At 38.8% G+C, this 24,619-nt stretch overlaps 5 protein-coding genes across 5 annotated transcripts; 3 read left to right on the top strand and 2 right to left on the bottom strand.

Moving 5' to 3' along the window:
* Nucleotides 1-174: 174 nt before the first annotated feature.
* On the top strand, nt 175-5,231 carry BO72DRAFT_506778 (uncharacterized protein; the record flags this gene model as incomplete). The annotated part of the gene is made up of 2 exons (XM_040949240.1): nt 175-3,807; nt 3,910-5,231. 2 exons carry the CDS (start codon nt 175-177, stop codon nt 5,170-5,172), a joined length of 4,896 nt encoding a protein of 1,631 aa, XP_040803036.1. The 3' UTR covers nt 5,173-5,231.
* Nucleotides 5,232-5,825: 594 nt separating this feature from the next.
* On the top strand, nt 5,826-6,593 carry BO72DRAFT_506772 (glutathione S-transferase family protein; the record flags this gene model as incomplete). Its single annotated transcript, XM_040949239.1, has 2 exons — nt 5,826-5,862; nt 5,940-6,593. The coding sequence occupies exons 1-2, from the start codon at nt 5,833-5,835 to the stop codon at nt 6,591-6,593; spliced, it is 684 nt and encodes a 227-aa protein (XP_040803035.1). The 5' UTR covers nt 5,826-5,832.
* A 598-nt stretch (nt 6,594-7,191) lies between these two features.
* On the bottom strand, nt 7,192-8,210 carry BO72DRAFT_426089 (SDR family oxidoreductase; the record flags this gene model as incomplete). The annotated part of the gene is made up of 2 exons (XM_040942937.1): nt 7,388-8,210; nt 7,192-7,326 (listed from the first exon to the last, which is right to left on the bottom strand). The coding sequence occupies exons 1-2, from the start codon at nt 8,045-8,047 to the stop codon at nt 7,192-7,194; spliced, it is 795 nt and encodes a 264-aa protein (XP_040803034.1). The 5' UTR covers nt 8,048-8,210.
* A 252-nt stretch (nt 8,211-8,462) lies between these two features.
* BO72DRAFT_506771 (cytochrome P450) lies at nt 8,463-10,407 on the top strand (the record flags this gene model as incomplete). The annotated part of the gene is made up of 4 exons (XM_040949238.1): nt 8,463-8,505; nt 8,692-8,993; nt 9,121-9,933; nt 10,051-10,407. 4 exons carry the CDS (start codon nt 8,463-8,465, stop codon nt 10,405-10,407), a joined length of 1,515 nt encoding a protein of 504 aa, XP_040803033.1.
* Nucleotides 10,408-10,737: 330 nt separating this feature from the next.
* On the bottom strand, nt 10,738-13,149 carry BO72DRAFT_476443 (MDR family MFS transporter). Its single transcript, XM_040947388.1, has 6 exons — nt 12,479-13,149; nt 12,289-12,378; nt 11,917-12,252; nt 11,701-11,781; nt 11,461-11,635; nt 10,738-11,399 (listed from the first exon to the last, which is right to left on the bottom strand). Exons 1-6 carry the CDS (start codon nt 12,713-12,715, stop codon nt 10,918-10,920), a joined length of 1,401 nt encoding a protein of 466 aa, XP_040803032.1. The 5' UTR covers nt 12,716-13,149; the 3' UTR covers nt 10,738-10,917.
* Nucleotides 13,150-24,619: the final 11,470 nt, after the last annotated feature.

Genomic DNA, 24,619 nt, shown 5'->3' with positions numbered 1-24,619 from the left:
TCCTCGTCTGAGGCCCGACTGCACTGCGCCTTTGAGTGGCTCGTTCAGACGCTGCCCCGCTACATGATACCCATCGGGGGCTTGGAGGTTGAAAAGCTTCCCCGGCTGCATAACGGCAAGCTGAATCGAAAAGGCATTATTCACCTAGCAGAGCAACAAGCAGTATCTGACCTGATGGACCTGCGACCTCCGCGTGGGGCGGACTCTCGCGATCTGGACCCTATCTTGGTCCGCAGGGTCGCCCAGGTTTGGGCAAGCGTGCTGGCTATTGAGCTAACAGAGATCAAGCCTACATTAAGCTTTTTTCTCCTGGGTGGCAACTCGCTTTCCGCGATGCGAGCGTGCAAGGAGCTGCGGCACGAGGGTATACTCCTTTCGATGTCCGACTTGTTCCTGCATCCCACCTTGACTGAGCTAGTAGACTTCATCATGAAGCACAACAAAACGATGTCATTGACGGAGCCTAGCCACACAAAACGGAGCACGGAATTTGAAAGCACGGCCAAAGATGTTCCCCAAGAACTTCTGCTGAGGGCAGCCAGGGACTGTGCCGTCGATCCAAAGACGATTGAGGATATCTACCCTTGTACAGCGCTGCAGACAGGACTTATGGCTCTGAGTGAGATTCACGCAGGGGCGTATGTGGCGGAACATGCCTTCCATTTGCCAGTCTCCTGGACCGTGGCAGCCTTCCAAGAGGCCTGGCTCCGAGTACTCGCGGTGACGCCTATTCTGCGCACCCGCATCATTCGAGATCCCAACGGCAGGTCGCACAATGTCACCCTGCAGGCGTCAGCGGACCCAGGAATAGCTGTTCTGCAAGGGGTATTGCCGGTCTTTATTCCTCCCATGAGCTGCGGGTCGCCCCTGTTCTGTCACTCTCTGGACACAGACCCAGAGCATGAGAGGTTAATCTGGCGTTGGCGCGTACATCATGCCATCTACGACCGCTGGTCCACCCATTTGATTCTGGATTTGATGCAAAAAATGTACAGGGAGGAGACTCCGAGCCCTTTGACTCCGTTCTCCCGATTCGCCCGTGCCGCGGTTGAACAGGAGAGCTCCGAAGCCGCGATCAGCTTCTGGCGAAACAGGTTCGAATCATTCAGTGGGACGGTCTTTCCTCAGCTGCCCCTAGATCATGGGAAGTCTCGTGCCTCGGATCATCTCCCCTTCGAAATCTCCATCCCGCCGCGACGATCCGCGACCACGCAGGCTACCACAATCCAAGGGGCGTTGGCACTGCTGATCTCCAAAGTTCATGGCGAGTCGAATGTGATATTCGGTACCACTAATCACGGAAGGGCCCTAGCGGGTTGCCCAGACGCAGAGACAGTGGTGGGACCTGCCATTGCCACGGTCCCAATGCGCATCCAAGTGGAGGGAGCCACCTCAGTGGCGCAGTTTCTCGACGACTTGCAAACTCAAGCAGCACTCGTGTCAGACTATGAGCATTATGGACTGCAGAACATTAAGGCGCTAGGGCCTGGGCCGGCGGCGGCTGCCTCCTTCACCACTCTCCTGATTATCCAGCCGGAGATGGATGGAGGTGAACCGGATCCGCTCCACATGATCCACGAGATCGAGCTCGGAACCGCAGATGGCTACGTGGACTACCCTCTGGTTGTCGAGTGCTTTCCAAAAGCCCAGATTCTCCGGGTCAAGCTGTTGTATGACCCGGTGGTCTTCTCCTCGTGGGAGATGCAGATGATGGCTCGGCAATTCAAGCACGCTTTTGACGCCCTACACACCACACAGGATCCGACGACATTACTCCGCGACCTGAGTCTCCTGGATAAGGAGAGCGTGCCCACTGTCCTCCGCATGAGCCGCGGCGAATTGATTGACCACCGCGAGTGCCTCCATGAACGAATCTTTGCCAAAGCGCACGCTTGGCCGGATTCCGAAGCCCTTCACGGGTGGGACACGAAGTACACCTACGAGGAGCTTCGGAGGCTGGTCCGGCGCCTGACCTTGCGGCTCGCGCCCTTGCTACCCTGTAAGCCAGGGCAGATTGTCCCCATCTGCTACCCTAAGTCTGCCGCGGCCGTCGTGGCTATGCTGAGCATCCTGACAGCAGGCCACGCCTTCCTCCTGCTGGACCCCGCACTACCACCGCAGCGCATCCGGTATATGATCCAGGCGGCCAAGGCGGACCGCGTGCTCTGCACGTCTGCAACCCACCATCTGGTGGCTGACATGGGTCCCCAGGTGGTGAATCTCCAGAGCATCTGGGACACTCCGTCCGTGGCGCCGGACGATGGTTTCTTCGAGCTGCAGACGTCGCCAGACCGCCCGGCCTACTGCATCTTCACCTCCGGGTCAACGGGGGCCCCCAAGGGAGTGGTGTTGCTCCACCGACAGGTCACCAGCGGGCTCGAAAGTCAGATAACAGTCGGGCTTTACAAGCGCCAAACCCGCCTGCTGCAGTTCGCAAGCTACAGCTTTGATACGTGCATTGCCGACATCTTCGCGACCCTCCTGAGTGGGGGTTGCGTCTGCGTCCCACAAGATGAGGACCGTCTGTTACGGCTGGCTGACAATATCAACGCATTTGCCGCCACGGCCGTCGACATGACGCCATCCGTTGCCAGGATGCTCCAACCGCACGAGGTGCCCAATTTGCAAGTGCTGCGCCTTGGTGGTGAGCCGATGCATCAATACCACGTCCAGACCTGGGCAAATCGCTGCAATCTCCAGAACACCTACGGTCCCACCGAATGTTGCGTGCAGTGCACGTTCGTTGACCGGGTGCCCGAGTCCTTGTCGCCAGCTGTCATCGGCAAGAGCATTGGGTGTCACCTCTGGGTTGTTGACCCGCAAAATCACAAGTTCCTCATGCCGCTGGGTATGGTGGGCGAACTGGCAATTCAGGGTCCCGCGGTGGCTGATGGCTATATCAACAACCCGGCTAAGACGGAGGAGCTGTTTCTCCCCCATGCCCCGTGGCTCGACACCTATGGTATTGATTGTCTTTACCCAGTCTACTTGACAGGCGATTTGGTTCGATTTAACGAGCAGGGCGACTTAGTCTTTCTCGGCCGCAGGGATAGCCAGATCAAGATCCGGGGCCAGCGCGTCGAGCCGGAAGAAATCGAGCACGTCCTACAGCAGGATGAGAGGATGGACCAAGCTCTGGTTTGCTATCCCACCACAGGCGTGCTCGCGATGCAACTAGTCGCTGTCCTTGAGCCCTCGCCTGCCGCCGCCAGACTGCGCGCGCAAGATCAGCCGGGGGCGTGGATGGAGCCCATCGCCCGTAAGGCTGCCGAGTTCTTGCCACTGCACATGGTGCCCGCAGTGTTTCTAGTAGCCGGCCAGAGTTTATTGATGTCATCCGGCAAATTGAATCGTCGCAGTGTACAGACATGGCTGGAACGGCTGGCGCTGGAGGAGCTCGAAGCCTTGCATTTGTATCATCCCGCCTCAGCGAGGCCCCACTATGCGAAGTCCACCGAAACAGTCGCCGACCTGCCAGACGCCCTGACAGCACCCATTCTCAACCAGATCCAGTCTCTTCTCGCATGGAGATCGCATATCGGCCGTCAAGCCGCCACAGATCTTTCCCTTGTCCATTCCTTCTCTCGTATTGGGCTGGATTCAATCACCATTATTCCGTTCCTTCGGTGGATCAACCAGACCCACTCCGTCCAATTGGACGTGCCCAGTCTCCTGCAACTTGATAGCGTGCAGGGACTCGTCTCCTATCTCAGAAGTCGGCAGGCAAGCCTCCCGGCCAAGCAGAAGAACCGCAGCGATGAGAGGACGGACGACCCCGAGACCTTCGAACCCATGATCCGTCAAGGGGTGGACCGGCTCTGCCAGAAGAAGCATCCCATTGTTTTGGAGCGCGAGCTGTCCAAGAAGACCCCCTTAAGCCGACTGGTCGGCAGGGTGGCCGGGTCGCAGATGACTCTGGTGCGACGTCTTTCTCGCCGCATCAGCTCGCGATTCGAGCCCCGCCGCGTGTTATTGACCGGGGGCACCAGCCTTGTCGGATTAAACATTCTCACCCGCCTGCTCGAGCGCTTTCCACGGACGCGGGTTGTGGTCCTAGTGCGCTGCGAAAGGGCCGACGAGGGCAAGGCCCGGCTTCTTGAGCGCGCCAGCCTCCTGCGGTCCTGGCGTCGCGACTTCACTTCCCGCATCGAGGTTTGGCCCGGCGATCTGAGCGCGACGCGGCTGGGGCTACTGCCGGCGCAATGGGACTCGCAGCTAGGCGGACGAGGGGGTAACGCATCCAACTACGTAGACGCAGTTATCCACAACGGGGCTGTGGTCGACTGGTTCGCGAGCTTTGCGACACTTCAGGCAACGAACATTGACGCGACGCTGCAACTTACCGAATGCGTGCGAGACGCCACCGCTATCACTCGACTTGTGTACGTGTCCGGTGGGCCACAGTGGATGCCAGACGAACCCGACACTGCGGCGTTGGAGCCGGTGACGGGGGAAAGCTCTGTGCAGCACCTCCACTCCAGCCTCGCCCAGTCCAATCCCTACGGCTGTACGAAGCTGATCACCGGGGCAATACTGCAACGCGCCGCCGCCCGCAGCATGGATTTAGCCAGCAAGGTGGCCGTGCTCCGCCCAGCACTTATCATCGGTGCTGCTGCCGATGGGGTGGTCAACATGGACGACTTCCTCTGGCGTGTGGTCCGCGGCTGCTGTGCCCTAGGGGCATTTCCACGCGAGGACCCGGCGGAAGACTGGATCTACCTCTGCGGCGCGGACTACTTTGCCGACCTGATCATCTCCCAGTTGACGGCCGCGCTGCGCCCCGGGGAGATTAAGGTCCATGCCGGCCTGACAGCCAGTCGCTTTTGGGCCATCGTGCAGCAGGAACTTGGGGTCTCTATGGAGGCCTTGGACGTCCCGACCTGGTTACACCGGCTGAGACGGAGCATTGCCGCGCAGACCACTCATCACCATTCCGCTACTCAAGTCCATCCCTGTCAGCCGATTCTGCATATGCTTGAGGGCTCCTGGTCTGGCCCGCTGGGCGCGGCCCGGCCTCGAATCTGTGCGGATACAGACCGGCGTCGCCGGATGGAGGCGGAAGCGGCCCGCGTGGTGACGATGAATGTGCGGTACATGCACAAGATCGGCTCCTTCTCTACTGCTGAAGAGGCCTGGTCGGATCAGGTTTTCCACCGAAATAAAACACGGTAGAGAAGCACGATGCGCTATAAACTGCTCCTGCATACAATCTTGGCTGGTCCTAAGAACAGGCTATTGGGGGGGGGAGGTTAAGCACCGGAGCGAGATTTGAGCTCACCATCATTAGATATAATCAAAATTCCCCTTATCCCCTGTTGCTACTAGCCTTATTCTTAATTTAGATCATATAATAAGATCCGCAACTCTTCCGTCAGCTATTCTCATTGTTGGACCTCCTGGGCATATGTCACTCTTAGCCACGTAGTATCGCGGGGCTTTGTCCACATCCCATCATATTATTCACCAATCTACTTGGTATGAAACTATAGATGGTTTTGGTGCTTGGAATCAGAAAACTGATCGACTGGTTCGCTCGACTCTGCCGAGCTTGTCAAATGTCGGGTAGGAAATATAGTTTGCGCTCTTCCGCCCGTTAAGTGATTCTTGATGCGGACTTGGCACGGAGTTCTTCCTGGAGGGCAGGATGTTCGGAGACTTGGATATTGACGTCTTCGGGGCTCGGACAACCCTAAGTGGTTCTCAGCCGGGTCGCCAGATCCCAGATAAAACCAGATAAAAGTCCACAGCGACAACCCAGGAATACATGCCCCTTACGTAGCGAGGCCTTTTTTCGTCCATTTTTTTCCAAACAGAACCAGTAGTCTCCTTGAAATGGCTTTCGGAACCATCTATACTCACAACGTATTGGCTCTTCCCCCCCCCCTCCCCCCATCCTGTTCCAACTGAAGTTCAACCAGAACTAATCCACCTCATCCCAGCCGAATCCCCGCTCGACCGCAATCCTCGCCGTCGCCCGGGCGCAGGGAATCGAACTGGACATCGTGTACGCCGACAAGACCGAGAACCCGGAGAACTATGCGAGACTCCTCCAGGTCAACCCGCTGGGCCAAGTTCCAACCCTGGTCGGGAATGACGGCCACGTGCTGACCGAGTGTATCGCGATCGCGCTGTACATCACGGGCCAGAGTGACACGACCATGCTGCTGGGCGCCACGCGGCGCGAATTCTACGAGATCGTCAAATGGATGTCGCTGGTGAACGCGGACCTGCTGCCCGCTGTCGGGGCGCTTATTCTGCCCTTGCTCGGCAAAGGGAAGCCGGTCAATGGGCCCCAAGACCGCGGCGACTGCCTGCGCATCATCCGTCGTGACTGCCGCTTGCTGGACGACCATCTCCGGCAGCCCCAGCACCGCTACCTCGTCGGCGCCCAGATGACGCTGGCTGATCTATTTGTTGTCGGCATGCTTTTCGGCGCCGTCATGGTCCTCCACCCCTTGCTGCGCGCAGACTACCCCCGCTTCTGGGAGTGGTATTATGAGGTCTACGAGACGCCAATGTTCAAGTCCGTGGCGGGCGAGTTGCGCTTGCTGGATATTCCCATGGCGACGGTGACAGGCGAGGCGGCCGAGTAGAGATATTTTGCTTTCGCCTGGATTGACGCTGGTGGTGAAGAGTGATCTTCCACTCGTAAAAGGACATACCTACAGGACTGACAGGTAATGAGAAATTGAGGCATCCGGATGGGCTTTTGACCACGAACATAGAACATTCTTTCATAACGATAGAGTCCTCTGTTTAGGAGTTTTGAGTGTATCTGCTGGACACGGACTTCGTTGCAACAGCATGCAGATTGTAATGGTACATCATTTTCTTCGACGTGGTAATGGAGAGATACAAGGCAAAATACCCAATACACAGAAGAACAAAAGCAGTTGCAAATGAATTATTCTCAGTTCTTGACAGCGCGGTCGGGACCTCAGCCTTGTTTTTGCCCAATTTTACCCACAGGACAAGGGTGTTGAGTTTTACACGGGCCACAGAAGATATGCCCCGATTTCACCAGTTTCTCTGTCTCTGTGGGATCGAAAATCAGGGACGGTCTAGGTTCCCAGAGCGGGGGTACAAGGCAAGGAAGATGGGCGAGATCTTTAAATCGAAAGCAAAATAGTGAATCTTAGAATGTATTTCTTTCGCGAAAGACCTGCGCCAGAGACTTTTTGCTCCCCGATCTCAGGCTGCTCCTCCATCCACCGTCAAGGACTTTCCATTAACCCATTCACCCTCCTTGCTAGCCAGAAAGCACACCACGCGTGCAATGTCCAAGGGAAATCCATTCCGCATCAAAGGTGAAGCATGAGCGGCCATCTGGAAAACAATCAATAAAAGAAAAGAGAGAGAGTGCGCGAAGGAGTCGGATCGACCATACCTGTTGCCGCTCCTCGGCGGTATACTTCTCGCCATTCGGGATGTAGTGGTGGGAAACCGCGTGGAACATGTCGGTGACCGTGCCGCCGGGGGCCACGGCGTTGACAGTGATCTTTTTATCACCGCAGTCCTTGGCGAAGACACGCACGAAGGAGTCAATTGCTCCCTTGGAGCCAGAGTAGAGGGAGTGCTTGGGGACACTGAAGTCGTGGGCAGTGTTGGAAGACATGAGGATAATGCGACCGCCCTCGTTCAGGTGGCGGTAGGCCTCGCGGGCGACGAAGAACTGGCCGCGCGTATTGAGGCTGAACACGCGATCGAACTCCTCCTCGGTGACCTCTCCCAGGTGACCGAAGCTGACGACTCCGGCGTTGCTACACACAATGTCCAGCCCACCAAAGTGCGCCACGGCTTCGTCCATCAGCCTCACCGTCTGCGACACCTCCCGCACGTCCGCTTGGATCGCGATCGCTGCCGACCCCAGGCTCTGGATCTCCGCCACGACCTTCTCTGCTGCTGCCGACGAGTTCGCGTAGTTTACCACCACGCTGGCGCCCAGGCGGCCCAGTTCAACCGCGATCGCCGCGCCAATCCCCCGGCCAGAGCCAGTAACCAAAGCGACCTGCCCGGCGAGGCAGTAGGGAGCAGAAGAGACAGTCATTGTGTGATATGTCCGAAGTGACGGAATTTATGTGGAGTGTTGCGAATTTGTGAGGAGTGAGGAAGATGTGCTTGTAAGATGGACAATTTCTGGTTTGGGGCTTCCATTTCCCACCTCTCCTTATACGTCGTCGGCTCAGCCGGGGGGGGGGGAGCATATGACTCTCTTCGAAGGTTGAATATCACACCTCCATGCGGACTTCATTAGATTTCCATTCGATATCCAGAGGAAGATATTTCCCATCCAAACAAAGATCGGGGAAGCATTCGGGGAAGGTAAAGAAGGGTGGTCCTCCGAACGAGAGACTGAGTGGGACTCGGGCGTCGCGGGGGGTTCGGGCTCAGCGCTTGCCCCGAGGCCCGACACTCCGGCAACCCGCTATCCTCTCATGTCACGAACTTCAGATCATGGCACAATGCTTTCTGTTTATTACTTCTTCGTACTCGGTGGAGCTTCAAGTATCAGGATTCTGTAAAGACGTGATTGCATAAGCCGGGTGCTATGGGACGGAAGACAACCACGACAATTCAACACAACACCGCACATATACAAGCAAGCATTCGTCATGTTTGCTTACTTAGAGGGATTTGAGACGTCTCTGGCTCGCACTGTCAGTTTGGCAGGGCTGGTGCTGGTGACTGCAGCACTTCTGCCCATCATCGTCAGCGTCGTCTACAATCTGTTCTTCCACCCATTGCGTGCATACCCAGGTCCGCTGTTGTGGCGCATGACTAGCCTGCCATGGTGTTATCACCAGATAAAAGGCGATCGAACCCAACTTCAAGCTCAGATGCACTGGCGGTATGGAGACGTGGTACGCATCCGGCCTAACGAGCTGAGCTATACGAGCTATCAAGCCTGGGATGACATCTTCGTCCATCATCCCAACCGGCCCGAATTCCCCAAAGATCCTCGTCGTCAACGCCGGAACCCGAACAAGCTCGAGGTGGCTCCTCCTCCTCCTTCTTCTTCTTGTTCTTCTTGTTCTTCTTCTTACTCTTTTCCCCAAAGGCTCTGCGTGTATCTGACTCGCTGACATTCTGAGGGATAACTTCCCTATCCATTCCTCACAGCATATACTCAGCGCTCCCAAAGCCGACCATTCTCGTTACCGCCGGCTATTGGCGGGGGCATTCTCCGAGCGTGGTCTTCGCGCTCAAGAACCGCTGATCAAACAGCATTTCGAACTGCTCCTCCAGCGCCTCACGGCGTTGGCCACTGCCGGCGAGTCTGTTGACTTCACGGAGTGGTACAACATGATAGTATTCGACGTGATCGGGGACCTGGCGTGGGGGGAGTCCTTCCATTCGCTGCGTGAAGGAAAGCTGCACGAGTGGATCCCAGCAATTGCATCCACAGTCAAGTTCGCGATGCAATCCAGTCCGCTGCTGGAGTACGGACTGGGATGGCTGATCCCCCTGTTCGTCTCGCGCACGGTGCGCGAGCAGCGCGCAGCGAATTACCGGTTCTCCGAGGCCAAGGTGGCCCAGCGTCTGCGGGTGAAGGGGGCCCGCGGCGACTTCTGGGACCGGGTGGTAATCAAAAGCGCGGACAACAACCGCACCGGCGAGGGAATGACGCGCGGCGAAATGCTTAACAATGCCAGCATCCTCGTGCTCGCCGGCTCCGAGACCAGCGCCACCACCCTCTGCGGTATGACCTACTTCCTGCTGCGCAACCCGGCCACCTATCGCCGGCTGGTCGCCGAGATCCGTGGCGCCTTCTCCGCCCGCGCTGACATCACCATGGTCTCCATCGGAAATCTGCCGTATCTCAATGCGGTGTTTCAGGAGACCGTGCGTCTGTATCCCCCAGTGCCAACGCACAGCCAACGGGTTCCGCCTAAGGGTGGTGCGCTGGTGTGCGGGCAATGGGTCCCGGACAATGTGAGTTGCGCGCCGCTCCGCTGCCTTACCCCTTTCCTCCTTCCCTCCCTCGCCCCCTCCTACACAAAGGATGACTGACTGCAGTCATTGCTGATAATGCAAAAAATGGACAAATAGACTAGCGTCGGAATTTCCATGATGGGGGCCTGCCTTGATCCGAAAAACTTCCATCGCGCGCGAGAGTTCTGCCCGGAACGCTGGCTCGAAGACGCCCCGGTTGAGTTCCATCAGGACAACAAGGCCGTCTACCAGCCATGGAGCATGGGAACACGCAACTGTCTGGGGCGTAACCTGGCACTCTTGGAAATTCGGCTGATCATGGCCAACCTGCTGTGGACCTTCGATCTGGAAATGGACCAAGATCGCATAGGAAGAAGCGCAGGTGAGTGGATCGACCAGAAGATTTGGGGGGTCTGGTTCAAGAAGCCGCTCTGGGTCTCGTTGAGTCTAGCTCGAGACCAGGTTTCATCATGATAAAGGGGCTGGAAGAAGATTGACCCCTGATATCGTTGGAAGAGAAGAAGGAGTGCAACTCTGAGTTTCCTCCAGGAGAGGAATAGTCGCGAGACTGGTGACCATGGAGCTTATTTAGATGCATTCATAGTCTCGAAGTGCCTTGAAGCTTCTATATCGATGGTATGATGTGTGGTGATGCTCTCTCTGAGACATAGAGTCAGTAATAATTTTCGATTCTTTTCTCCCAATTGGGATTGTCGCCAGAAAGCAAGGCTGTTGATATCTAGCTATGTATAGATATTCATATTCATATAGTTATGGAAAAAGGGATTGTTCAGGTCAAAGCGTAGGAACAAGTCATGCATCGGTCAGCGTTAGCTGTTTGCTTCTCCCACTTTCCTCAAAAAGTCACGTCCTCGGCCCCAACACCTCGGCTCTCTTCACCCCTCAATATAACATAAGCAATACCTCCAGAACACTCTTTGCTCCTCCCGCACCCCGAGTGCACTGAGTGAGCCGCTACTACTACTAATTCTCCTCGTCACCAGGCCCGCCTTGCTTCCCCTTGACGCTTTTCCATTCCAGTGCACATGCGCCCAAGGCGGAGAGTGCGGCCATGATGGTGCCGACGATGAACACCCAGTGCAGAGCGGTGTTATACTCCACCAGGACGGTATGCAAGTCTTTGGCCGGAACAATGCTGCGCAGATCGGTGGCGCCGGTGTTGATAATGGATTCGGGGTCGAGGTCGTCGAGGACGCGGGTCAGGCCGGCAATCAACTTACGGTCAAAAACATTCTCGCCAACGGAGACGAAGATGGCACCGCCCAGCTGCTGGCAAAAGAAGACGAGAGAGACGCCGACGGGGATGTCGCGGGGCTGGAGGACGGTCTGAACGGCGATGGCGGCGTGCTGCATGCCTAACCCGATCCCGAAGCCCAGGATAATCTGGTAGCCGATCCACATGCCGGCGCTCGTGTCAACGTGCCACGTGGAAATTAGCCCAGCGCCTAGGGGCATCAGACACGAGGAGGCAATGGTGAACGGGGTGTAGTACCCCAGCCGGCCCACCAGTTGGCCGGACAACGTGCTGCCGGCGACCAGCGAGAGCACCAGCGGCAGGGTGTCGATGCCGGACTGCACGGCGGTGCGGCCTTTGATCGCCTGCAGCCAGATGGGAAGGTAGTAGAGCAGCATCAACATCGTCGATGCCAGACAGAACATAAACCACATCGCCGCCACGACGCTGCGGTTCCCAATCACCCGCGGCTGAATCGTCGCCGTCGCCGGGGTGTACACCTCGACCATCACCCAGATTATCAGGCAGAGGCCAAACATCACGAACAGCAGGATGACGCGCCAATTTCCCCAGGCGTACTTGCTGCCACCCCACTGCAGGACTAGCAAGAGGCAGATCAACGCGGAGAAGAGAAAGAGCTCGCCGAGAAGGTCGAACTTGGCCAGCTTCTGCCGAAGGGTCAGCCCCGGATGCATCGCGGGTGTGGGCTTCAGCGCCAGAAAGATGACCAACATGGCGGCGCCCCCGATCGGCAGGTTGATGTAGAAACACCAGCGCCAGCTGACCTCACTGGTAAAGGCGCCTCCTAGCAGGGGGCCCACCACGGAGGAGGTGCCCAGTACTGCGCTGAAGAACCCGTTATACAGTGGCCGCTTGTGCAGTGGCACCGCCGACATCATCAGCACGATTGCCCCGGACATGATACCCGCACTCCCCATGCCAGCGATCGCTCGCCCCAGAATGAAGGCGAGTGAGTTGGGTGCCGTGGCGCAAATCACCGACCCGATTTCAAAGAGAAATACCAGCGCCAGGAAGACGTACTTGGCCGGGTAGAAGCCGTACACCTTGCCCCACAGGAGCTGGAAGCAGCATGCGGTTACCATGAACGCACTGCCATACCACCCGATATCGCCCAGGCTGTTGAACTCGTTGGTGATCTGAGGAATCGCGGTTGCAATGATCGTGCGGTCCTAGATGTTGTGCAGGTGTTAGCGCAGGTTGATCCTCAATCCCACAAAGTCGTCATCTCCGTAATGCGTCCAAAACATCAAACGAAAGAAGGCTCCTCACCAGCGACATGATAAATATGGCACACAGGATACAGATCATGATGAGGGCGACCTGTAGAGGCCCAGGATATTCGGCTTCAGGCGAGTCGGCCGACTCTTTAGGACTCGAGGGGCTTCTCTCCAACTTGCTCCCCTGCGACACCTCGGCCTCTGCGGTGTCCTTGAAGTCCTTTGCCTGGTCGCCGGCGGGGACATCTTTGCTGGTCATTGCTATATTGGAGGGGTGAGCGAATGCCATGAAGGTAGAGGTAATAATTGACTCGATTCTCTTGCTGAGCTGTGGCTACTCCCGACGCATCCACAGACTCTATGGGCAAGAAATTAGGACTGTGGTGGATACAAGAAACAATCACGGGTCAAACGAAAGTAATCAACACCCAGCCGGCAGCAAGAACACTCGAAGAATAATATAATTGTACGGGTGCAGGTGCACAGGGGGAGAAGAGAGAACGGCATCAAGAAAGGGCGTAGGGAGGCAAGGAGCAGAGACGCAAATCACCAACCAGCGTCGGGATTCGGGGCGTCGGCAGGCCCACTGGTGGGATCGGAGTCCGATGTCCTGCCCGACAAAAAGCAAGCTAAAACCTGTCACATGTGATTCGATAACTTGAGATCTGTAATGTGCGCTATTCACAGGCGGATCCGGCTGCAGCGTTGGTGTTGACACTTTCGGGGGCGGAGGGCGGCGTGGACGTAGATACTGGGTGTGCACACATCCCTCTCTGGTCACAAGAATTACAGCTCGCCAAAGCGCTTACAAGCAGCCACAAGCTACTTGGTGCCTCTGTTTCCTCACGCTAATGACTTATTTGGAGATGATGAGGCCCGCGGTTGGCTAGAGATAAGAGCAGGCTCTGCCCCTCCTAATCAGCAAGACCAGCCTATTGGTGGTGTGATTTAAGGAGCTATGTAACCTAATCTATTCTGCCAGGAGCACAAACAAGCATCGCAGAACTCCGGCCAAATAGAAGCTTCTTCCTTGAACCCGAGCTTGATTGGCCGGGTGTTTTCAAAGTCAGGTGATTGATGTTCAGATCCTGATTTGGATGGAGTATAAAGCAGCTTGGAATAATTCTTCGTTTCTGTGTGTGTTCGGTGAAACTGACTCGACAGCTACGGCGGACGATTGTGGTCATCCAACAGGTGAGTTTTTGCTCGGTGTTCTGCCGGCAGAACGAATGCGTTATTCTAGCTAGATTACTGAAGTATATGTATAGGGTACTGTCTGGGGTGATTGAGATGAGTATGAACTTACAGAGAGAGAGTGTGTGTATATGTGAGTGTTCATATACTGACCCCTCGCCTTAGGTAGTATTCAGATGTTTAATATCTCTAGTTGCTATATATACTTTTTTCTCCCTAACTATTGCTTTTCTCAATAAACATAAAGCCTAGAATTATATTCTACAGTACAGAGTTTATTTTATTTTTATTATTTTTTATATTGTTCTTTTTATTGCTATAGCTTTTTAAATAAAAATAAGTAGCTATTTACTACTATCTTTATTGTTTCTACTATCTAAAACTTCAAGTTTTTTATATAGGTTTTAAAATTAAAAAATTTTTATCACTTTTATTAAATACTAAAAAATCCATTTTGTGTTCATTTACTCTGCTTGCATCTATTTAAGCCTACTGATATTTACTGTCTGTAGGTCGCCTGTGTTTAGTGTTATTCTTATCTAATAAGTTTTACTATCCGCGTCTTAAACTTGCCTGCTGTTCTATCTATAGCCTATCTATATTTAGAACTACTTATACTTAATATTTACAATTCTAAAATTAAATAATTAAATAAATATGTCACACTGGCAGGTCACCTGGGTATCAAAGCCCTAAGCCCTAGCCTTCTTAATCCAGCTAACTAAATAAAAGCTATTATTCTAGTTTATCTTGTTTATTCTATTCCTGTATTCTTACTTCTATATTTGTTAAATATCTTGATTTTCTATTTAAGAATCAGTAAACAAAGAGATTTAAATTAAATAGCCTTTTATTTTCTATTATTTTTTTAAGTTGGTTTAATAAATTTAATTAATCTTAGTATATATTGAATTTATAATTCTAATTATTTTTTTATTTATCTAATCTTTAATTCTTGTTAAATTTTTTATTTTTTATTTTAAAATTATTTTTATCTTACTTCTATGTATAATTTATATAGTAAAATAAAATTTAATTAAAACTTATCTAAAAAAACTAAATTTATGATTATTATAAGTCTTATAAATTTTTTATTTTAATTTATTTTATATTTTTATATTAAATAAATAATTAAAACTATTAAACTGACTCCAGTTAGATATATTTAATATAAATAATTAGATTACTTAGTAATCTAATAAGATGTTTTAGTTAAATTACTCAAATAATTAGATTGTAGAAATTAGTTAAATTAAGTTATTAATTATTTATAAAAATATATAAAATTTAGTAAATTTGAAACTATTAACCAAGCCCCTTTATCTAATTTAGTTTTGTTTTATTAATATTAAATAAATTAAAAAATTAGTAAATATGAAAATCGATCTTATTAAATCAGACCACCTGTTATTTTAGAAAGCTAAGCAGAACTACTACTAAAATCTTAAAGAATTTGATAATACCGTATTAGAACTAGCCTCTTTGAGTCTATTAATCAATTGCATATTAAGCAGGCAGAATTAATATACTATACTCAATATGGAAAAGCCCTATCAAATCCTTCGAGCCCCAGGAACCGATTTGTATAAAAAAGTAAAAGTTAATTGAACCTTATCTGAAAGAACTAAGTCTCTAACAGTTATAAGCCCGGTAGATCTCTTATTTTGATTTATTTAATATCCTTTTATTAAATAGATAATCAAAACTATTAATCTAACTATAGTTAGAGTTATTTAATATAAATAATCGGATTATTTAATAGTCTAATAAAATATCTTATCTAAATCAGTCAGATAACTGGATTCTATAAATCAATCAAATTCAGCTATCTCTACTATTATTATTGCCTTCGACACCTCGAGCCTTCAAGGCTTGGCTTGTTGTAGTATTGCTCTTTCTTACTGCTTCGGAAAGACAACCTTATATATATATCAGAACAGCTAAATAAATAAAATAATTATTTATCTATTAAGAATTAATTACTTTCTTTAAGCTATTAAAACTAATATTAATGGTATATTCTACTATAATTCTTAGTTCATTTAAGAATTGGTTAATCGAATAAACTACTAATATAGTATTTTTGCCACGGTGCGGGCTGGCGTCTGGTTCTTAGTCAGACTAGATAGTAGGAATAATAGTACGGGCTGGATAATTCTTTATAACTGATTTTCTAGAATTTTTACTAGCTACTAAATTAAACTATTTTTAGATTTATAAATAAGATATAGCTCGAAGAGCTATAAACAGAATTAGAAATTAATAAAAAATTAAAAAAAATTATAAATTATATACAGAATAGTTAGATTACTAAAAAGAATATAGTTAAATAGATTAAACAGATCAAATAGATTAAATAAATTAAATAAATTAAACAAATAGACTGGATAGATAGAATTAAAGAAATAAAATCAGTATTCTAAATTTATATTATAATAATATATTTTTTTATGAAACTATATTCTATTAAAATGTAGATTATAGCTTATTAAAATAATAATAATAAAAGTTTTTTATAATCTAATAAATATTTTTTAAATATTTAGCTGGTTTAACTATTAGATTTAGATATTTATTTTATTTTATTATATATATTAGTCGGGGGCGGCCGCAATCTTTATAATTTTATATTAAATTTAGAATATTTTTAATTTTTTAATTTTTTAGTTTATTAATTTTTATATATAGTAGTAGAAATTAGTATTAATCTAGAACTAATTTTTTATTAGTAGAAATAAGCAGGCTAATATTAAATATAAAATATATTTTTATATTAAAAAATAAAACTAGTCGATAGATATATAAAATAATAATTTTTTTAATTTTATATAGTTTTAGAGTATTCTAAATAAATTTTCTATTAAATCTTTGTATTTTAATATTATGAATATCTAATTATATTTTTTAATTGTTTCTAAATCTTTTTGCGGGTTTATATAATTAATTTGCATATTTTATATATCAAACTTAAATAATAGATATCTCTGTTTTAGTAAATTTTATAATAGCTTATGTTTTTATAATAAACTAATCTATATTTTTAGTATTAGGTTTATTCAAAACAGTTATATATTTAAAATCTATATAAAAATAGAATTTATAATTTATAAAAAATAAAATAAGTTGTATTTAAAATAAATTCGGTCAGAAAAAGTTATTAGCTCTAATTATTTTATAAATAATTTATATAAATATAAAAATATTATTAAAATATTATTGTTAGAAACTACTTAACGCAGTAGACACGTTGGTTAGGCAAGAAAAATAAGATAATTAGAATATATTATTAGGGAAAGCAGTCTCAGTCCAATTTTAAGACTAATTCTTAAGAAATCTTCTCTTTTCAAGAATTCTGAAACAATATATTATACACGAAAGAAAGAAATAAGTAATATAATAATATAAACATCCGGATTAAAAGCCCGGTGAATTAGTATCGATCCAGAAGCAGACTATCTTTATAGTAGATATATACTGCCATAGGAGTAGGTATTGTATAACAATTATATTAATTTTTTCTGTTTGGTTGTTGGTTTCTGAATAGTATGATATAAAAAATTTACTAGTAATATTAAATTATCAAATTCAATATTTCTAAAATTTAGAAATAAACTCAAATTCTTTATTAAAAAAAATAAATTAAAATAGACTATATAATTTTTATATATATTATATATATATTATTTCAACAGCGGCGGTATTGGTAGTAAAATTATATAAAATCAAATACTTTATTTTTATTAAATAGTTAATAATTACTAGAACAGTATTATAGTTTTGGCTCTTAGATAAGTATATAATAAAGTTTATTAATATGTTTTATTATATTTATTTAAATACTAGTAGATGTTTTAAAATTTTTTATTTAGTTTTTTAAAATAGTATTATTTTTTAGTAAATCTAGTAGTTTTTTATTTATTATTCTATATATTAATAAATATTAGACTAGTAGTATTCTTGGACTGGTAGTTTACAAATATAAATCTTTTTAAAATATTTAAAAATAGATTTATCATAGACTAGCTGTATTAGTTCTTATAGAATAAGAAGCTTTTTTTTATATAATATTAATAATATACTTAGATAGTAGTTTTTATTAATAGCTAAAGCTTTCAATATTTTTCTAATCTATTTATTTTTTTTATAAATTATATAGAAAGATTTTTATATTTCGGGCGAAAGTTATACATCTTATTTATTTTTAAAAATAATATTTCTTTTGAATACACGGATTAAATATTAATTTTATTTTTAATATATTTTTTATATTTTTTATTTTCTAGCGGGGTCGGAAGTAGTTTTAAGAAACAGATAAAACTAATATTTTTTTATTTTAAAACTATTTAACTTTAGTATAACAAATATTTATTATTTTTAAAAGATTTTCTAATCTTTTGATCAGACTGTCCGGCTTGATTTTATATCTTTTACATCTATAAATAATTTTAAAATTAAAGTATAATAAAAACTTAAACTATCAGGCTTGTTAGTAGTTTAGTAACTTAATAAATATAAAATATTCTAGATTATAAGAATTAATAATAATTTAAATCAAAAACAATATTCTTTTAGCTCGGGACATTATTTTTTAAAATAGTAAAAAATAATAAGTAGTTTTTTATTATAAATCTTATAATTATATTCAGCAGGTAATATTTCTTAGAAAAGTATACAACTAGATATAGTATTTTATTATCGCTGTATTAAAATAAAATATTTTTTAATATATAATTAAAAATATTAGTTTTTAAAATAATAGTATATATCTAGTCAAACAGTTATAAAACCAATATTTTAATAAAAATCTTCTTAAGTATATTAAATATTTCTTAATAGTCAACAAACTAAATAGATAAAATATTTTTTTATTAAATATACAAGTAGAGTAGTTAATTTAAAAAAGTTATAAATAAATTAATAATAAAAGTTGCCAAAATCTAGAAAAACTTATATATCAATTATATAAATTAAAATAAATTATTTAATTAAAATTTTAATCTTCTTTAGGTATATACAGAACCTATTTTAATTTACAATTAGATTTAGAAATTTGGTTTTTAAATATAACAAATTTATATTTAGATAACTTAGTATAGAGTTTTTTTCTTAATTTTTATAAAATATAATAAACATATTCAGAATATTCTTCGCGGATATAGTTATAAATTAAAATATTATTTAAATAGATGGTATAAAATATATTAAGATAGTTTTTTAAAATATTATTAATATATTACTAGAATATAATAAAAACTTCTGTCAGTTTAAATAATATTATAAATATTTTATATAATTTTCAGCAGATTTAGAATATAGTAAGATATTTTTATCTTTTTTTAATTCTAATATTATTTAAGACACTAATAATATTAATCTTGGTAATAATTTTATTTTTTTAGATTATTTAGAACTTTTTTTATAAATAGAAGCGGGTTATAATCTTTTATAAAAATAATATTTAAAATATAGTAGTTAATATAAAAATATAAGTCTTCTCTAGGCTTTTTTATAAATAAAATTAAAAAGGCAACTGATAATAAGCTAAAATAAATAAAATCTCTTTTTAGATTTTTTAGAAGCTATTTTGTTAGGACTTATAATTTATATTAAAATATTTTATAGAATAGACTAAACAGCGGGAACTTTTTATTTTCTAAAATAATACTATAATTATATTCTCGGTATAGAGGTAGTTTTTAGTTTTTTTAAAAAAAATATTCTTAAAATTTTTAAATTTATTATATATAATGTGTTTTTTTGGTTTTATTAGGGTTTATAGCATTTTATTAATCTAATTTATTATTACTATAAATACTAAGTAATTATAATATATATAAACACTATATATAATTAGTAAAATAAAATAAATATTTTTTAATAAAATTTAGAAAAATATAATATTCTTAGAACAGACTATTGCTAATATATTATATAATACTCAGATTTTTTAAGATTTAAATAAAATATTATAATATATCTAGCAGTACTGACTAAAAAACTGAATAATATATAGAAACTAGCTAATATAAAGATTATAAATCTTTAATTATAAAGAATTAAGAAATAATCGAATAGTAAGCAAGTTAAATAATTAAAAAAATATATTTTTTTAATATAATTATAAATTTTTAGAATTATTCGAGTATAGTAAATAATACAATCTAATTTTTTCTATTTACTGTTGAATTCTATAAATATCTTATAAATCTTTAGAAGATATAAAATTAACTATTAGATTTCAATCTAGTTTTTATTTATTACTCTTAAAATAAAATATTTAGTTTTAATTAGAATATAAATTAATACTTATATATTTCTAGGATTTAGAATAGCAGAAATAATTATTAAATTAATCTTTTAAAATTGTTTTTTAATAGAAATTTTTTTAAGTATAATTTTTAAAATAATATATAATAGTATGGAGGGGTTAGTCTGTTAGCAGCTTAAAATAAACTTACTTTTTCAGCTATTTACTGAAGTTAAATAAATAAAAATATTCGGACTATAGCAGAAGATAAAGTTAAAAAGCTTATACAATCTATAAATAGATCTTATTATTAAAAACAGACTCTGCAAAATAGCGGGGAGATAAATAATATCTTAAAAATAAAGAAATATAAAAATTCAAAAATAATAAATATTATAAATATATCTAAATATTTACAAAATAGAAATATACCGGCGCAGCCTATAATATATATATATTAATCTTAAAATAGTTTCTATTCAGATACTGGTTTAAATTATAGTAGTAGTATTTATAGTATTTTTTTAAATTATTATAAATTAAAAAAATATACAACAAATAGTAGATAGATTTATAAAATAATAATTAGAAATCTTAGATCTTTTTTGAAAATTGTTGAATAAAATTTTATATTAGTTTTTTAATATATATAGCACGGGATTAATAGAGAGTTTCTAAGAATAGTTTTAATATTTTTTTATAAATATTTTTTATTAACATTATTTAATTTAGAAAATCAGAAAGATTTTTTAAATAGTAAGTTTATTTTAAGTTTTTATAACACAGGCGTGAACTTAGTTATAATAATAAAACTATTTTTTAAAATCTTCTTTAATATACCGGACGAACTTTTTTGGACTATTTAATATTACTAAAAACTATAAAATTACTAATATCTTATTAATACTACTATTTTTAAAAATAGAAGCTGTATAATATTATAATACAAGCTAATATCAGGTTTTTAGTCGAACTAGATAATAGAAATAATAATATAAATTAAATAATTTTTTATAACTAATTTTTTGGAATTTTTTTCTAGCTACTAGATTAGACTATTCTTTGATTTATAAATAAAATATAATTTAAAGAACTATAAACAGTATCAGAGATTAATAAAAGATTAAAAAAGTCATAAATTATATATAAAATAGTTAAATTACTAGAAAGAAATTGATTAAACAGATTGAATAGATTAAGCAGATTGAATATATTAACTAGATTATAAGAACTGAGCCAGTTCTTCCAACCTTCGCAGGTTCCGCGAAGAGAAACCTATATATATTATATCTTAGGCATTAGTTATATAATAACTAAACAAGCAGACCGCGATTTTTATTTAAAAATAAATATTTTATAAATTAAAAAGATTAGTAATAATATTTTAAGATAATATATTAATATTTTTAGTCTTATAAAAAATTATTTATTTATTATATTATTTTATTTTATTAACTTTTATAATCTTATTACTTATATTCTATAAAATAGTCTGTTAAATAATAACTAGATATAATATATAAAATTAAACTAGAAATAATTTTTTTAATCTAATTAGAAAAAACTATATATTAACTGCAGAAAAATAATTCTATATAATAGAAAAAAAATATAAACTTTTATTTATAAACTCTATAAATAACTGTAGTTATTTAAATAAATTATAAATTTCTAAAGTAAGCTAGAAATCGGTACCGCAAAAAAGTATCTATATAAAAATTCAAAAAATTCTAATTTTAACTTTATAGAGATTAAGAAAATTAGTATATATATTAATCTGCCTGCAAATAAAAAATTCTGTAAATAGACAGCAAAAGATATGGTTTAAAATATTTAAAACTAAGTTTTATAAAAAAAACCAGAGTTTGTTTATTTTTAGTAATAAAAAAAAATAAAAACTAAATTAGATCACAAGATATAAAATATTAATATTATATAATTATATTTATTTTTTATATTATTTTCTTTTATAGTCTAAAGAAAGATTTGTAAGTAGTAGATTTTTTTTATAATAAAATAAAATCTTATTATACTACTTAAAAGATTATATCTAATATTAAACTAGCAATATAAATAAATAAAAAATATAATATTTTATAAGCAGACTTTAAAAAAAAATTATAAATCTATTATTTTTATAAATAAAATCTCAAAACCAGAGATTCAAACTAATAATTTTATAAAAAAAATTTAAAAACAAAAATAATTCTTTTTTAATTTTATAAGCGCCTGTAGAAGCCTCCGGATTAAAAATTTACTATAATTATAAAAAAATAAATTATTAAATAAAAGATTATTAATTAATTAAATTATTTATAAAATAATTAGCAGACAGAATTATAATATCCGTCTTAAACTAAATTAAAATTATAATTTATTTTAGTTTAAAATTAAAAAAATAGCCGATTCTTTATAAGAAAAAAAATTTTTATAAAAATTAAACTTATTATAAATAGTAGTATAAAAATAAATCTAATATTTATAATATTTATTAAATAAATAAAATAGCTAATTCTTCCGGCGAAAATACTTGTAAAAGAGATTAAATAAAAAGATATATAATTAAAAAAATTATAATATTTATAATATATCTAAAGAATATTTAGAAATACTGTAAGAACTAGATAGATCTTATAATTATAATATTAGAAATAAATAAAATAATTTTAAAAATAGTCTAAATAAAATAATAGAAATTTATTATAAAATTTAGTAACTATTAGTTCTAGTTTTATAAATATTATATACTAAAAATATTATAAGTTGCTATAAAGAAAATTATTATAAAAAATCTTATAAAAGTAAATCTTTACTTAATAATAATATAAAAAATATATAAAACAGCTACTAATTAAGATATATTAATATAATATTATAAATATAAGATTATATTTATAAAAAAAAAACTACAAGCTTATCTATATAAAAATTAAAAATTAATTTAAAAATTAATTTTTATAAGAATTTCCGGTCGAAGCCGGGATAAGTATATAAAATATTATTTATAAAAAAAAATTTTATAAAACTATTTATAAAAAATATTTATTAAAAAATAAATCTAATATTTTAAATTATTAATAGACATACTGGTTTTATTTATAAATAAAAAAAATAAAAATCTATAAATATATATAAATTACCGCAAATTAAATAAATAGATAATAAAGAATATCTATTTATTATTATAAATTAATAAATATATTAACTAGTTTGCAGAAGTTTTTTAGTTTATATTATTAGATTTATATAAAATCTATTACAAAATTAAAATTATAAAAAAATATAAATAAAAAATAATATTATAAATAAAATATAGACTATTTAAATATTTAATTATATTATTTAAACTAACTAATATATCTGTAGGATTTTAAAGTTTTATAAATTTTTTATTCGCAGGATATTTAAACAATTTTATAATTATTTATTTAAATAATATTATAATATATTTATAAAATCTAAAGATATATAAAATATAAATCCGCGAAGTACTAAGAATACTATAAAATATAAAATTATATATAAAACTTAATAAGTATTATTTTATAATAATAAAAATTAATTTTTTAAGATTTTTAATTAGCTGTAAAAATATATATATAAAATTAGAATATATTATAATAATTTATAATTAGCCCGAGCCGCAAAATATAAAAAATATATTAAAATTTATTAAATTTATAAATTAGTATAAATAGTTTGTTAAAAAATACTTATAAATTATAGTCTTAATTAAAAACCTAACTAAAATATCTTATGAGAAAAAAAAAAAAACTAAATATAGTTTTTTAATATTAAAAGCCTGCGAGAGCTTTAAAAAGCTAAAAAATATATTTATAAAAAATATAATTATAATATATTTTAAAAAAAAAATTCTTATAGATTATAACTAATATATTAGTTTTTACGATTAATAGAATATTATTATAAAAAAATTAAAAAAATTAATAAAAGCTAATAATATTCTACTTACAGAAAATAATTCCTGCAGAATAGAATTATAATATTTATAATTAAAAACTTTTTATAATTATAAAATTATTTAAAAAATAGTAATACTAGCTTAAGAATATAAAATATCTAATAAAAATAATTATTAATTATAAAAATTTTAGATACTTTATAATTAATAAAAAAGTATTATAAAAACAGATTCAATAAATATAATAATTTATAATATTTAAGTTTTTTTTAATATATAAATTAGATTTATAAATTTTATTAAACATTCTATCGCAATAATCTAATTATAAGAAAAAAACTATAAAAAAAATTATAAAAAACTTAAAAAAATAATACTATAGTAGTTAAATAATTTTTTAGATTTAAAAAAAATATAGTTATTCTTATAAAAATTAGAATACTGTTAGTAAAAGATATTATAGAAAATTTAAACTAACTAAAATCTTATATAAAAATAATAAAAATAATTATAGAAAAAAATATATATTATAAAGATTTATTAACTAATTTTATATAAAAGCTATTCCAACTATTATAAAAAAATAATTTTATTTAAAAAATATTTTAAATAAAATAGAATAAGAACTGCAGAAATACTTTTTTTATAAAAAAAAATATCTACAAAAAAAGAATTATCTATAATAAAGTATTAGTTAGAAATTATTTTATTTTATAAAAAAATTATATATGCTGAACAATTATTAGCTAAGATTAAAAATTCTTATAATATTATATAATAATATTATTATAGAATACTTTATAAGAATAAAAATCTAAAAATTAATTTTA

Source organism: Aspergillus fijiensis (assembly GCF_003184825.1).
Source record: "Aspergillus fijiensis CBS 313.89 unplaced genomic scaffold BO72scaffold_15, whole genome shotgun sequence".
Lineage (NCBI taxonomy): Eukaryota > Fungi > Ascomycota > Eurotiomycetes > Eurotiales > Aspergillaceae > Aspergillus > Aspergillus fijiensis.
The sequence above is the reverse complement of the archived record's forward strand: the minus strand, read 5'-3'. Positions and strand labels throughout refer to the sequence as shown.

Bases quoted from the DNA above. Each gene is read 5' to 3' on its own strand.
- BO72DRAFT_476443 (XM_040947388.1), bottom strand. From the start codon at position 12,715: ATGGCATTCGCTCACCCCTCCAATATAGCAATGACCAGCAAAGATGTC. The intron at 12,379-12,478 runs GTGAGGAGCCTT...CACAACATCTAG, and splicing joins CCATATTTATCATGTCGCTG to GACCGCACGATCATTGCAAC. The intron at 11,636-11,700 runs GTGATGGTCGAG...TGGGAACCGCAG, and splicing joins GCCTCTGCCTGATAATCTGG to CGTCGTGGCGGCGATGTGGT.